This window comes from Dromaius novaehollandiae, unplaced genomic scaffold (genome assembly GCF_036370855.1).
Source record: "Dromaius novaehollandiae isolate bDroNov1 unplaced genomic scaffold, bDroNov1.hap1 HAP1_SCAFFOLD_27, whole genome shotgun sequence".
Classification (NCBI taxonomy): Eukaryota; Metazoa; Chordata; class Aves; order Casuariiformes; family Dromaiidae; genus Dromaius; species Dromaius novaehollandiae.
Window position 1 is genome coordinate 7,406,323 of NW_026991415.1, and position 14,495 is coordinate 7,420,817.

At 50.6% G+C, this 14,495-nt stretch overlaps 1 protein-coding gene across 1 annotated transcript; it reads left to right on the forward strand.

Moving 5' to 3' along the window:
• Window positions 1–13,928: 13,928 nt before the first annotated feature.
• On the forward strand, window positions 13,929–14,414 carry LOC135326420 (olfactory receptor 14A16-like; the record flags this gene model as incomplete). Its single annotated transcript, XM_064504307.1, has 1 exon — window positions 13,929–14,414. A coding segment is annotated over one exon (486 nt), but the record flags the coding sequence as incomplete, so codon positions are not given.
• Between the last annotated feature and the right edge of the window lie 81 nt (window positions 14,415–14,495).

The window sequence follows — 14,495 nt, forward strand, 5'->3', positions numbered from 1 at the left end:
GGCAAAATAAGGAAAACTCCCAAAGACAAAGTATTTCTTCAGAAAACAACTGATCATTAAAAATACTTCTCCCAGATGTGCAGTGGTTACAGTGAGTTGTGATGCTCAAGCACTTTCCTGCAAGTCAGCAGGAAATACTTCAGGGGTCATAGCTGAGAATCAGCTTGCAAAGCTGAAGTTGTTTTGTGCAGATAACTTGCAAGGCCCCTCAGAATTAGGTTCCTCACCTTTCCATGTGCTCCTCTCTGCTCTAAGGGAGTCATTTCTGACCTGACAGTTCAGGTGTCCAGCTCAGCTGAGCACGTTTTGCAGTGTGTCACTGAGCTGGTTGAGGCCTGCAGGTTCTGAAGCTGCTGCCTGATCAGCTTGGGCACAGCCTGGGTCTTAGCTCACTTGTGGACTCTTCTTTGCAAGTGAATCCCCTGTGAGACGAAATCCCACATGTGGATCAGAGGCTGATTTGGACAAAGGTCCCCTCTTGGCAGTGAGGTGTGGATAAGTGCAAGTGAGGGTCAGTTCCTTCTAGAGTGGTCCTGGGCTGTCCCAGGAGGCCTTGCACAGTTCAGCTCACCCACCCATCATCAAACTGTGGTAAGGAAGTTAGAGGTAGCCGTTTAGCACAACTTCTATAAAACTTATTTAGCATGAGGAGCTAAATTTGCTGAAGCCTTAGGCCGCACTCAGATAACATGAGGAACTTTCACCTAGTTCAGTAAGAAAGGGCCCCAGAGCTGGTTCAGGCTGGAAAGACAAGGGAGTTACAAGCAGTCTGTGTTCCTGTGTCTCACACTCCCAAAGGGAGGATGTCAAGGCTTTGAAATAAGGCCTGTGCAGGGCATCAGGACCTTGAGAAACAAAGCCTGCTCTCACTGCTGGGGCAGTGTTAATCGTGGTCTGGAATTACCTCCTCCTTGTCAGGACCTTGAGAGACAACAGCAGGACCCAACAAGGAACAAAGGCATCAGAAAGAAATCCATCAGCAGAAACTGCAACAGTGAAAATAAGGAAAAAAACAGCCTGCCTAGGGACAACAATGAGACCCAATAAGGAATGGGAGACCCCAGACCTGAATACTGCTATTGGTCCAAACTACCGTGTAAGGGGTGGGAAACTTAAGTTGAAAAAGTTATAATTGCCCAAGGATTTCTTTGTTCGGGGTCCCTCTTCAAAGGCACCCAGCTTGAGCTGTAATTACTGCATGTGCATCATTAAAATTTAGTTATTTAATTTGCTTTGATTTGGCTCCAGACTTTTTCAGCAGGAACCTAGTGTCGGGCCCTGTTATGGTGGCCAGCGAGCCGAACCTTCTATGACAATTGACAGTGCAGGAAATGAAAAGGGAGTGTGGCTAGATTCAGTGGGACATCTATAAGACATCGCTCTAACAGAAGTATGCTGAGATTTGTGCAAATTTGGCCATCCAAAAAACCAGTGTTTCCTTGAAGCTGGTCCCCCTCCTTTCCTCTATCGGTTGATACCTCAGTGTGTGACATGCTCTGTGCAAAGAGTGAGAGGTGGCACGGACAGCCGTGGGCAGGGGGTGGTGTTGGGGCACTGGGATCTGTGCGAGACACAGAAATACCTTGTTTAATGGTGTAGGCCTGATTATAACAGAAGTGTTCAGAAAATGACATTGAAAATGAAACAGGAAAGAAATTAAGAAAAAGATTTAAAGCAAATAAATGTTCTGCTATACTTTTCATCTTTTATTTTTTGTGTGTCCTTATTATCTTTCTTGATTTATTCCTTTTTTTTTTTTTTAATATAATGGTCCCTCAGGGGGATGTTGTATTTTTCTTTTCTTTCTTTTTCTTTTTTTTTTTAAAGGAAAGAGATTCTCAGAGCTGGGGTGGGATGCAGTCGCAAGGTCATGGACATGTGGTGCCATGGCAGGTGCCCTGGTCCCCTCTGCCCAGCCTCCATCTGCAGCTCCCAGGGGCTCCTGTCTCCCACAGGTCCCCCGCAACAGCTGCCAGGCCCAGGCAGGCACCTCAAAGACACCAGGGCCTCCCCAAGTGCCACTGGGTGCTTGTGGCTGGACACCTGAATTCTGCTTGGAAAGGTGAAGAGCTGTTTTTCAACATTTCAAAGATATGAGCCCACTTTCATCAGCTCAAAGGATTAATTTTAATGTCAATGTTTTGCTATGATGAAAGAGTGGAAATCTTCAGGAAGGGTCTTAATCTGGGGAGAAGAAATATTGATCTGCCCCGACCTTCTTTTTCCACTGCTCTGTCTATTAGGCTGTGGATGTAACCTCAGTGATCTCTCACATACTTCCACATGTCCTGATTAACTTGGTCATTTCTAAAGGCATCTTTGCATCAGAATCTCTGGGCATATGCACTTTCCATAGTTTTCCAGTTGTCCTCCTCCCCTTGCTCTTTATCATTCAGATACCTCTCAGCTCTCCAGTTGCTGCTCTGAGCTTCTGGGAGTCTGAAGCTTGCCTCGTCTTTCAGCAGTCTCATTGTCTCTTTAGCCAGCTCCTTTGTTCTGCTTCTTCTCTATCCTTTCCTATCTATCTGTTGAAAACATTTCAAGGAAGGTTATGTCTTGTGGGAAGTGGAACTCATTGGAGGCAATTCGCACTTGGCATAGAGTTGAGGAGTGTCTTCTATCTTTTATTAAACTGTTTCAAACTTTATTTTGGTTTCATCCCAATTAAGACAAATCCTTCTGTGCCTGTTTGCAGCTAGTTCTCTAAGGAAAGCAGGTGGGAATTGGTGCACATGAGCTGTAACCTTCAGCTACAGACTAGAAAGGAAAGAGCTTAGATTTTAACCAGAGTGCTCTAAGTCCCCAGTGGCTGATGAGGGAACCGGCAGGGCTGTGGAGCTGGGGAGGAAGGTTGTCCATACATTTCTCTTATCAAAAATACTGCTTTTCCTACATGCCCAGACTTCATTAGAAGACACCCTGGATCAGTATCAGTTGGAGAATGTGGGAATCACTTATTCTGAAAACTGAAGAATAAAACAAGCTTAAAAAGCAGACATTTTTCGTTTTCAGTTGCTCATTGAAATCTGCCTAATTTCAATATTCTCCTGAAGGCTTCCCAGCTAGCCACACAAGACTTGAAGAACTGAAGAAAATTATGGAAAGAGCCATGGCTCCTTAGGGGTTTTTGCACTTTAATGCCCCTTTGGCTGTATCTGGTGCTGAGCCCATGAACCACAGATGCTGAGAGGAGACTGAACAAACCTCTCAAGAAGTTAAAGTCAGAAGCAAATCCCAAGATTCTTGGAGCGTTAACAGGTCCCACTGAGGGCAATTACCAACAAAATCTCCCTGGGGGCTGATTAGAGAAGAAAGTTGGAGGCCCTGATTGCAGGTAGGCAAAGGCAATGTGCAGGTGGCTGTGATGCCAAGTCAACCTGGATGTGTGTTATCAGGCAGAGCAGCCAGGCACTGACAGCCAGCCCCTGGGTAGGGTGATCCTTTCCATCATGCATTGCTCAGGGCTCTTCATGTGGGCAGTGTGCAGGTGGGGGTGTGCAATGCCGAGTGCAGGACCATGATATGGCACCTGCTGGGCTCCCAAGGGACAAGGAGGCAGCAAGGCCACAGTGCTTGAAGGAATGGTGTCTTCTCATGGGCCTTGGTGGCAGAAACTCCAGCCATAGCCAAGAGGACAAAAACCTCACTGTGTTGGGAGCTTTCAGATTTGTCAGTGCCCTCAGCCACCTCCACCACAGGCTGTCCTATGCCTTCCCCAACCTGTGCCTGTTTCCCTGTGTACTGTAGACACCCAACCTGCTTCTCCACCTTGCTCTCACCCCAGGATCTCCCAACCTCTCCTGATGTCTTCCTGTCCTCACTTGCTCTTCCTTGAAACACAAAAAAAGGGGCTGAACTCAGACTCCCTCTGGGTGACCTGTTGTGCCACAGCACTACCCTACGAGTGACATTTTCTTTTCCTAATGTCACATCTAAACCCCACAAGCTGCTGTTTCTGGCTTTTCTCCTTCTTATGCTGTTTCCCACTACCAAGAAAAGCTCCATCATCTCTGAAACCACCCTTCAAGCAGTCACAGCTTCCTACTCTACTGCCCTTTGCCTCCACTTCAGCAGGCTGAAGAAGCCCAAGTCCCTGAACCTCTCGTCATGGACAGGGTCTTTCCCGCCTAGGCCCAGGACTTGACACTTCTCTTGTAAATCTCCATAAGGTACCTGTTATCCAAATCACCTCAGTTTCTCAAGAACCTTCAGGACTGAAGCTCTTCTGTGTCAAAAAACAAAACAAAACAAAAAAAACCCACAATCCAAAACAGCCCCAATGGGTTAAGGGTAAGCAGGAATGGACCGATTGTAGGGCAAGGAATCAGGATGGTAAAAGAGACATACTTGGCGGGGGGGGGGGGGGGGGGAGAAAAAACAACCACGGATATTAAAAGTGAAGTAAAAGATTAATCAGGCTGGTCTTGGGGATTCCTGACAAGAAGCCCTGCATCTGAATAATTCTGCCTGGAGGAGGACAAGAAAGCTGGTCTACTTCCATTGTCACAGGGCACCTGCGTGCTCCACTTCTCCCTGGCCTCCAAGAAGAGTACTATGCATTCACCACTGCCCTTGGAGCCTGGTCATCCAACAAGTTCTTTAGACATCTGGTTGTCCATCCATCTAGACGGTGAATTTCCAAAATCTGTTCCTCCAGAATATTGTGGAAGACAGTTTCATACACCTTGCAAAAGTCAAGTTGAAAGACACTTTCTACTCTCCAACCACAAATAGAGTTATTTAATCATAGAAGGCAATCAGGTTGGTGAGGCACAATTTACCCTGGGTAAATCCATGCTGACTCTTCGCTGTCACCTTCTTCTCCCTCATGTGCCCAAAAATGGGTGGACTCACTCCATGACACACTCCTCAACCAATTGTGGCTGAAAGGCCTGTTTTCCCCGGCTTGCCCTCTGGGCCTTTTTTGAAGATGGATGTAACGTTTGTCTTTCTGCAGCTATTGGGACCTCACCCCATCTCCACCATCTTTCAAAGGTGATAGAGGGCAGCCTTGCTGTGACAGCTGTCAGCTCTCTCAATGTCCTTGGATGCAGTCGTTCCAATCCCACTGACTTGTAGGGGTTGAGTTCTTGCAGGTCCCTCACCCAGCCCTCATGCACTGTTGGTTGCTTTTCTCATCTGGAGACCAGACTCTAGGCACAACAGCACGGGAGACCTTGTTGGTGAAGACTGAAGCCAAAAAGGCACTGAGCTCCTCAGACCTCCCTACATCTGCTATTATGAGATTCTCTGCCCCCTTCAGCAAAGAGCCAACATTGTCCTTTTTATCCTTTACCCTTACTGAAGCAGTAGCAGCTCTTCTTCAGGCCTTTGATGTCCCTTGCAAGTGTCTACCCTCTGAGAGCTTTGGCTTCCCTAACACCATCCCTACTTTGGTGGACAATGTTTTTGACTTCCTCCTTTTCAGCCTCTCCTTCCTTCCAATTATTGTATGCTGCCTTATTGCCCTGGAGCTGAATTGTGAGTTCCCGTTTTAGCCTGGTTTCCCCTTCTCGTGCCGTTTACACTACTGCCCTCTGCCTCCATTTCAGCAGGCTGAAGAAGCCGATGTCCCTCAGCCTCTCCATACAAGCCATGTGCTTCAGGACAATAACTCCTCTGGACCCTCTCTGCTTCCTTCCCATTCCTCCAGGACTGGGCAGCCCACCCTGGGACACACTATTCCAGATGCAGCCACACCAGTGCTGAGTCGAGGGACATAATAATTCCACTTGTCTGGGTGTTCACACTCTCCCTGAAGCAGCCTCGTATGGAGCTGGCCTCATTTGCAGTGAGCATGCACCCCTGGCTCATACAGCATCCCTCATAACGTCCAAGCCCTTCTCCGCAGGGTCACTCCTCTGACGGTCATATCCCAGCCTGTCCTGATCCATAGGCTGTTCTGCCACTCTGTGCAGGACCTGCCACTGCTCCTTGCACAACATCATGAGGCTTCTGTTGGCCAAATCCCCAAGTTTCTCCAGGCCCCTCTGGACTGAAGCTCCTTTGTGTCAGCTGTTAAGGAGTGTGTGCAGATGCCTCATCCTGTCTTGCGGTGCCTCTGACAGCATAACAGCAGGAGGAACTGCAGGACACTACACATAATAAAAGGAGGTAGTCATTTAAAGGGACTGCTGGCAGTGGTAGGGATCCCCATGGCAACCATCTCAGAAAAGCCAAGTGAATGTACAAAGAAAGCAAATCCAGGGTCAATGGGGAAAGGGCAAACAGGGGTCAGCTGCCTGCATGGGAGGGTATCAGGATGTTAAAGGAGAAGAACTTGGAAAGTGGAAAAGAGGGGAAAATGCAATACAAGGTGAAGCAAAAGAAAAATCAAGGCTATTTGTGGGTGCCTGCCAAGCAGTCCTGCACCTGAATGACTCTGACTGGAGCAGGACAAGGAATATGCAGTTGATCTTGTCAGACTTTTGGGAGACCTACTTCCGTGGTCACGAGAAAGCTGAAGGCTTTCCCTAAGGTGAAAAAGAGAAGACGCAGTGTGGAAGTAAATGCAGAATCTTTCAGACTAGAAGGGACCCCAGGATATCCCGAACCCTATCTCCTTCCCACAGCAGGGTCATCTATCAGCTCCAGACTTCTCAGGGCCTTACTCATTTAGGACTTGAAAACCTCTGAGAACGGAGATGGCACAGCCTCTCTGGGCAACCTGCCCCAGTGCTTGGCTGTCTTGATGGGTCTAATGTTTCTCCTGACCCCCAGCCTGACATCTCCTGTTTCAGCTAATGCCCATTGGGCCTCATCCTACCATCATGCACAACAGTGCAGAGCCTGGCTCCATCTTCTTGATGACGTCCTGGTGGGTATGGGGAAGCTGTTATTAGGTCTCCCCAAAGCCGTCCCTTCTCCAGGTTGAACAAACCCAGCTGCCTCAGCCTCCCATAGTGCTGAAGGTTTAAGGCCCTTCCAATCCTTCCAGACTTTTTTGCACTCTCTAAAGACCTTAGGCACATTAGAGTGCCATCACCCTCATGCCATGACTTTTTGTTTGCGTCATACTTATTTGGCATCATGTTGTAATATGCGGGTGTTGCAGGCTGTGAGGACAGCCCATTCTGGACAAGCAGTCACTCCTAATTGACCCTTGAACTGAAAACCTTTCAGGCCCAAGAGGCAACCTCACACCACTAGGAGGGCCTGGCTCTGGGGAGGCCAAATCTGGTGCTAACCCACATGCAGCAGAGGAACTCCTGCCTGCAAGAATTGCAGTAGCTATTGCCAGAGATGATGCAATCACAGGACCGTTCAGGTCGAAAGGGACCTTGGGAGGACTCTGGTCCAACCTCCTGCCCACATTGGGATCAACACTGAATTCACACCAAGTTCCTCAGGGCTTTGTCCAGCTGTATCCTGAAAGCCTCCAAGAACAGAGAGTCCATAACCTCTCTGGAACCCATTTCAAATGCTTCAGGATCCTCATTGCTTTTTCTCCCTTATATACAATTTTAACTGCACTTGTGTCAGCTTTTAAATGTTTCCTCTCATTCTCCTTCCGTGAATTCCTGTAAAAACCTCATTCTTTATCAGTGGCAACCTTCAGTTGGGAAGCTGCTATGAGTCCTCCCAGAAACCTTCCCTTCTCTGCACTGGACAAACCCATTCTCTCAGCCTCTCCTCACAGGGCAAGTGCTCCAGCCCCCAACCACCTTGGGGGCCTGCTGCTGAACTCACTCCATGTGATCAGCAGCATTCCTCTATAGGGAGCCCCAGCTGGATGCAGTATTTAGATGTGCTCTGACAAGTGTTGAGTAGAGGGAGATAATCACTTCCCTTGATCTCCTGGCTGTGCTCCTGGTCACACAGCCCAGGACACTGCAGCCTCCTTTGCTGCTAGGGCAGGCTGCTGGCTGATGTTCAGCTCCCTGCCACAAAGACTCCCTAGCTTGTATCACTGCAAGGTGTTGGCCTACCCCAGGTGCAGGACCTGCATTTGTCCTTGTTGAATTTCACAAAGTTCCTGACAGCCCATTCCTCCCTGCTGCTGAGGTCCCTCTGAATGGCAGCCCTCAGACATGTGACTGTTCCTCCTGATTAAGTGTCATCTACACTCGTGATGAGAGTTGCATCCTCCAGGTCTCTGATGAACCTGTCAGACAAGACAGGTCCCAGTACAGACCCCTGCATACTCCACCTTTATCTGGCTTCCTGGTAAAACAAGTCCCATTCAGAAAAACCCCTCTGAATTCGATCATCCAACCAGCTTTTTACCCACCCAGTTCTCTACCCATCTTATCGTGAAGCCTTACTTGTATTCAAGAATACTCGTGGAGACAGTGTCCAACACCTTGCTAGAATCATGGTAAATGACATCCAGTACTTTCTGCTCCTGCACAATCGCAGGCCTTGAATCACAGAAGGCAATCAGCTTGTGCAGGAATGATTTACCTTCAGTACGTCCATGCTGACTGCTCTTGGGCACATTCTTCATGTGCCCAGAAATATGATCTGAGAGGATTTGCTGCATGACACACTCCTCACCAAGGTGAGGCTGAAGGGCCTGCAGCTCCCTGGGTTGTTCTCGTGGCCTTTTTTGCAGATAGGCACAACATATTCCTTTTTTTGCTCATTGGGGCCTCCCCTGATCTCCACAGCCTTTCAGAGGGGATAGACAGTGGCCTTCTGGAGACAGCAGCCATCTCTCTCAAAATCCTCAGATGCAAGCTGTCTAAACCCAAAGACCTGTATGGGTTTAGCTCTTGCAAGCAATCCCTCGCTCAATGCTGATCCACTGCTGGTTGTTTTTCTCTTCTGGAGCCCTGACGCAAAGCACAACAAGCCAGGAGACCTTGTTGGTGAAGACTGAAGCCAAGAAAGCACTGAGCTCCTCAGACCTATCTGCACCTGCTACTACTAAAGCCCCTGCCTCCTTCAGCAGTGAGCCCAGGTGTTCCTTGCTTATTCTTTCTCTGTTAGCAGAGTAGTAGCAGCTCTTCTTCATGCCTTTGATGTCCCCTGCAAGCGTCTATCCTCTGAGAGCTTTGGTTTCCCCAACACCATCCCTACTTTGGTGGACAAGAGCATCCTGTTTAGCCAAGCCAATCCCCCAAGATGTCTGCTAGCTTCACTGAGTATTTGTGTGGACCATTGTTGTGCTTGGTGGCTGCTGTCCTTAAAGACCTGCTGCCTTTCCTGAGCTCCCTTGCCCTTCAGAGCTGCCTCCAATGGGATCCCCTGGAGAGGCCCAGAACTGCTCCTCTGAAGGCCGGAATCTGTACACTGCTCTTGTCCTTCCTCACTGCCCTCATGATCTGAGACTCCACTATTCCATAGTCACTGCAGCCGAGGATTCCACCGATTATTGCAGCTCTGATCAGTTCTTCCTTGTGTGTGAGTACCAGGTCCAGGCGAGCATCACCCTTCTTGGCCCATCAGGGAGCTGTGCTTAGAAGATGTCCCTGACACCCTCCAGAAACCTCCTGGACTGCTTGCACCCTGCTGTTTGCCCTTCCAATGAATGTCAGGGAGATTAAAGTCTCCCCCATAAGAACCAGGCCCTGTGACCCACTGACTTCCTCAGGTTGCTTAAAGGAGACTGCATCCACCACCTCACCCTCATCAGGGGGTCTGTAACTCCCATCACAACGTCACCTTTACTCTGATGCTCACGCACAAGCTCTCACCCAAACCTTTGTCCATCCCATGCAAGAGGTCCATACATCTGAGCTGTCCCTTCACAAAAAGGGCATTCCCCCTGCTCATCTTCCCTAACCATCTTGCCTGCAGAGCTTGTACCCTGCCATCACAGCCCTCCAGTCATGCGAGTGGTCCCACCTCATCTCAGTTATTCCAACCATGTTTCAGTACTGGGACAGCTTGTGCATCTCCATCTGTTCCTCTGTGCTCCTGGCTGCATGCACTTGTGTTTATCTGAGTTGCAGAGCCTCAGCTGTAGCACAGAGAAGAGATTTGTAATGGTGAAACCTGTTACCATGAGCCAAGGGCACTGTGTGTGCAATGGCCCCACTTCAAAGCACAGACATGCTGGCATAGAGAGCCGGTGGCAATGTAATGGTGAAAGGAGGTTCCCACTAAGAGAGCAAACCCTGCAGTGCCCAAGGCCAGGGAGAAACAGAGCTGGGCTGTGCAGGAATGGCAGGAGGGGGGTTTGCTGCCTGAGCTGATTGATAGCACCCTGGGTCCTGTGACAGATGTGGACTGATCTCCAGGAAGGAAAAGGAGCCACTGAAGAAGTCCCTGGGCCAGGGCAGCCTGTAATTTGGCACCCTGAGGTCATCATTAGCCCATTCCCTGTTCATATCATCTGGGGGTGAGAAGAGGTTCAAGGGGAGGAAAGGTAGAAGGTTTGAAGGGTGCAGAGACTAGAGCGGAGACCTTGGTGTGATGTGCCTCTCCCATTAGGAAGCATGCTTGAATGCAGACAGGATGGAGTTGGCCTAAAGGCAGTGGTGGGATCCAGTTGTTTGAGCACTGGTAGGAAACCCGAGATGCCCTGGGGCACTTGCCCAGCAACCACTCCAAAGGGGCATGGTTTTCCTATAGCTCCCATGCTGTATGTGCTAGAGACCTGTGGTTGGGCTGGACACCCCAGGCATCTGACATGGCCCTGCAGGCCTATTTCTCTGTCACTGAATCAAGTGCCTGCACTGGATGGCATCAGCTGTTTGCAATGTCGGGATCTGCCTGTGTCTCAGCTTGCTAGTGAGTGGAGCTCTGCTAGCAGTGGGCATCTAGCATCATTTCAGGTGGTCGGTTCCCTACCTGGCCCCCAACTCATGCTCTAGAAGGATGTAGGTGTCACAGTTGCTCCATCAGAGCAAGCAGACACCGGCACATGCCTTGCACCACCTCTGTCTCTTCCAATGTCACCAGGTGATTGTGTGTGAGCAGCTGACTCCCACCCTCCTTCTCCAGGGATTATAATGGGAGCATAGACCAAGATCTCACATGCAGACATCCATGCTGTGCTCACTTCTGCCTTGGCAATGGGAATCCCACCTTCTGTGTGTTCTTTCTGGAGCTGACAGGAAGGATTTGAATCCTATGCCAGCCCAGGGCCTTCTAAAGCAGCCTGAGAAGCCCAAACTGACTCATCCGAATGAATACCTGAACAATGGGAAAACAAACTCTATCCTTGTCCCCATTTAGGTGTACTAAGGTGGGAATAGGGGCTACCAGAATGAGACGTTTCCATCTTTCATAGATAACCATCCTCTGATGAAACAAATTGCAAGGCTGCAATCAGTCTTCCTTCAGTGTTTAGAGAGGGACCATCAGTGATTATTTTAGTTTATTGCAGTGAACATTTCCCAGAAGGAAGGAGCACAGGGGACAGAGAAAGTCATGCCTTCAGCTGGGCCTCTGCTCCTGAGTGGGGCCAGGCTCCTGGGATGGAGGGAGCTCATGGCAACCTGGCAGCACTTCCCAGAGACAGCTGTGTGCAGGAGCAGCTCCTCTGCCAAGAGCAGCAGGGCTGCGGGCACTGCCTGCTGCTGCTGACATGAGCTGAGAGAAGGCAGAGAGAAGTGCAAGGCAGTGTGGAGTGGGAGGACAGAGGAGAGTTCCTTGTGGTGGAAATCTTCACAGCCCTTGACATGGTAAGTCTCTGGCTGCAGGGCAGTGCTACTGCGGTTTCTCGAAATGTCTTGAAACTCATCCAGTCACACAATTAGATTTTTAAGGATTGCTCTCCTGGCTTCTCATTTGCAGAGGAGGGGGAGATGCTTCAGAGCAGGGATTCCCTGCCACACGGTCACAGGGACAGGGCATCCTGCCACCTTGTCCCTGGGATGGCTGCAGGGGTGAGAAGCCTGGGTGTGCACCTAGGTCTGCCCAGGGCTGTGGTTCAGAGCAGTGCCCTGCGCCCCAGGGTGCTGTGTGCCTGCAGCAGTGACTCTGCCACCTGCCAGGGTCAGCACTCAGCCTGCCCAGGGAGCTCCCCACAGCACTGTGGGGAGAAGCTGTGGGTGGGAGGAGCGACCTTTGTCAGGGCAGCTACTTTCTCCCTTTGAGAGGCTGCTGTGTGGGTCAGGGCTGGGGGACATATCCGGAGGTGACTTTTGAACAGGAATGCCAAGGCAGGGGATACATGAAAGGGAAGGAGCTGTCATGAGTCTGTGCTTTCAGTTTGATTCTCTTTGGGTGGGGTGAAATGGGAATGGGTCTGTCAGGTTTAGGCAGGGGATGGAGGCTCCAAAACAGTGACACGGAGAGAGGAGCAGTTCTGGAAGGCACTCAGCAAATGCCTTCATCCTCCCCTCAGCCTACAGACAGAGCCAGCAGCACCTTCCCAGCCTCAGCAAGGTTTGTCTCCCCTGCTCCGGAGCACCTGCAACCACGGAGGTGCCCTGGGCAGTGTCCTGCCCCCGGGAGGTTTCTGCAGGGCAGAGCTGAGCACCCAGCGGGTGGGATGGGGTCTGTGAGCACTGGCAGGGCAGAGACGTGGGGACAGAGAAACAGCTGCCCGCAGGGACGGCTCCAGGCAGCAGAGTCATGCTCAGAGTGTGAGAGGAAACCCTCAGCTCCAGCACCTCCTCTCCTCTGCCAGCCAGCACAGCCCTCTGCTCTCAAGGCTGTGGAGTCCAGGGCAGGAGTCGTTTCCTCAGCAGCTGGACATCCAGAGAGGAGAAACAGCTGAGTTCCCCCTGCCTCTGTGTGTCCCTCCCTCTCTTGGCAGAAATATCATGGTATTGCTCTGTGTTTCCCAGCTGTCCTTGTCCTTACCCCTGGACTCTCTGGGCAGCGGGGTTTCCAATGCAGTTCAGATACTGACCCTGTGGGTCCTGCCATGCAGACATGTCCTTGACATAGAGATACCCAAGTCCTCCTCTAACCTATCAGGCTCTCAGACAGGCATTGAGGGGGGTGGGGGGGGGGGCGGGGAATGAGCCAACTGTCTCTTCAGGACACCTCGTATTTAGGAGATTCGATACTTTCTCTGGGGTGTCCAGCTGGGCTGCAAGCTGCCCTCCAGAAAGGCCCAGCTCTCCCATTGCATCTGTGTATCATCTAGGAACCCCATGGAGAAGCCACCTAGATACAAAGGCCATGGAAGTGCTTCTGGGCAGCTGGATGTGGGCAGCTGGACTGAGCCCAATGTGGTCCTGGCTAGAAGGGGAGGGTTGAGACCTCCCTCAGATACTCTGAGGAAAGGTGCTGCATTTGTTGATCTGTGCTTCGAAACTAGATTCCTCTGCTCTCAGCGGTGACATTTCTTTCTGGGCAACACAAGTGCAATTGTCCCCTACCTCAGAGGTGTAAGCATAGAGCAGCTGGGAAAAAGGGGGATGGACAGGCCAGCCCTCCTCACTCTACACTAAAGCCAGAGTGATTTCTTTTGCCTCCCAGTAATCACAGCTGCTCACTCTGAGTGCAGCTGCAATGCTGAGGATCTCTATGTCCTCACAGCAAACCCAGCTAGCACAAACCAGAGCTCAAGCCATGGAGCTCAGTGATGGTCTTACTGAGATGGGCAGAAATGAAATGCATGTGTTTGCAGGGGTTTATGAGAAAATTTTGTTCACAGAAGTCTGTCCTAACTTGTCAACAACTTTTCTTCCTCTGACAGTCCCCTGCAAATGTCCAACAGCAGCTCCCTCAACGAGTTCCTCCTCCTGGCATTTGCGGACATGAGGAAGCTGCAGCTCCTGCACTTCGCGCTCTTCCTGGGCATCTACCTGGCTGCCCTCCTGGGCAACGGCCTCATTATCACAGCTGTAGCCTGCGACCACCGCCTCCACACCCCCATGTACTTCTTCCTCCTCAACCTCTCCATCCTTGACCTTGGCACCATCTCCACCACTGTCCCCAAATCCATGGCCAATTCCCTGTGGAACACCAGGGCCATTTCCTACTCAGGATGTGCTGCCCAAGTCTTTTGGTTTCTCTTCTTAATTTCAGCCGAGTTTTATCTCCTCACCATCATGGCGTATGACCGCTTTCTTGCCATCTGCAGACCCCTGCACTATGGGACACTCATGGGCAGCAGAGCTTGTGTGAAAATGGCAGCAGCTGCCTGGGGCACTGGTTTTCTCAATGCTCTCCTGCACACTGCTAACACATTTTCAATACCACTCTGCCAAGGCAACACAGTGGACCAGTTCTTCTGTGAAGTTCCCCAGATCCTCAAGCTCTCCTGCTCAGACTCCTACCTCAGGGAACTTGGGCTTCTTGTGGTTAGTCTTTGTTTACTCCTTGGGTGTTTCATTTTCATTGTGGTGTCCTACGTGCAGATCTTCACAGTCGTGCTGAGGATCCCCTCTGAGCAGGGCCGGCACAAAGCCTTTTCCATGTGCCTCCCGCACCTGGCCGTGGTCTCCCTGTTTGTCAGCACTGCAATGTTTGCCTACCTGAAGCCCTCCTCCCTCTCCTCCCCATCTCTGGATCTGGTGGTGGCTGTTCTGTACTCGGTGGTGCCTCCAGCAGTGAACCCCCTCCTCTACAGCATGAGGAACAAGGAACTCAAGGAGGCACTGAGGAAAGTGATTCAACTGGTACTGTTTCAGCAGCAATAACTTGCC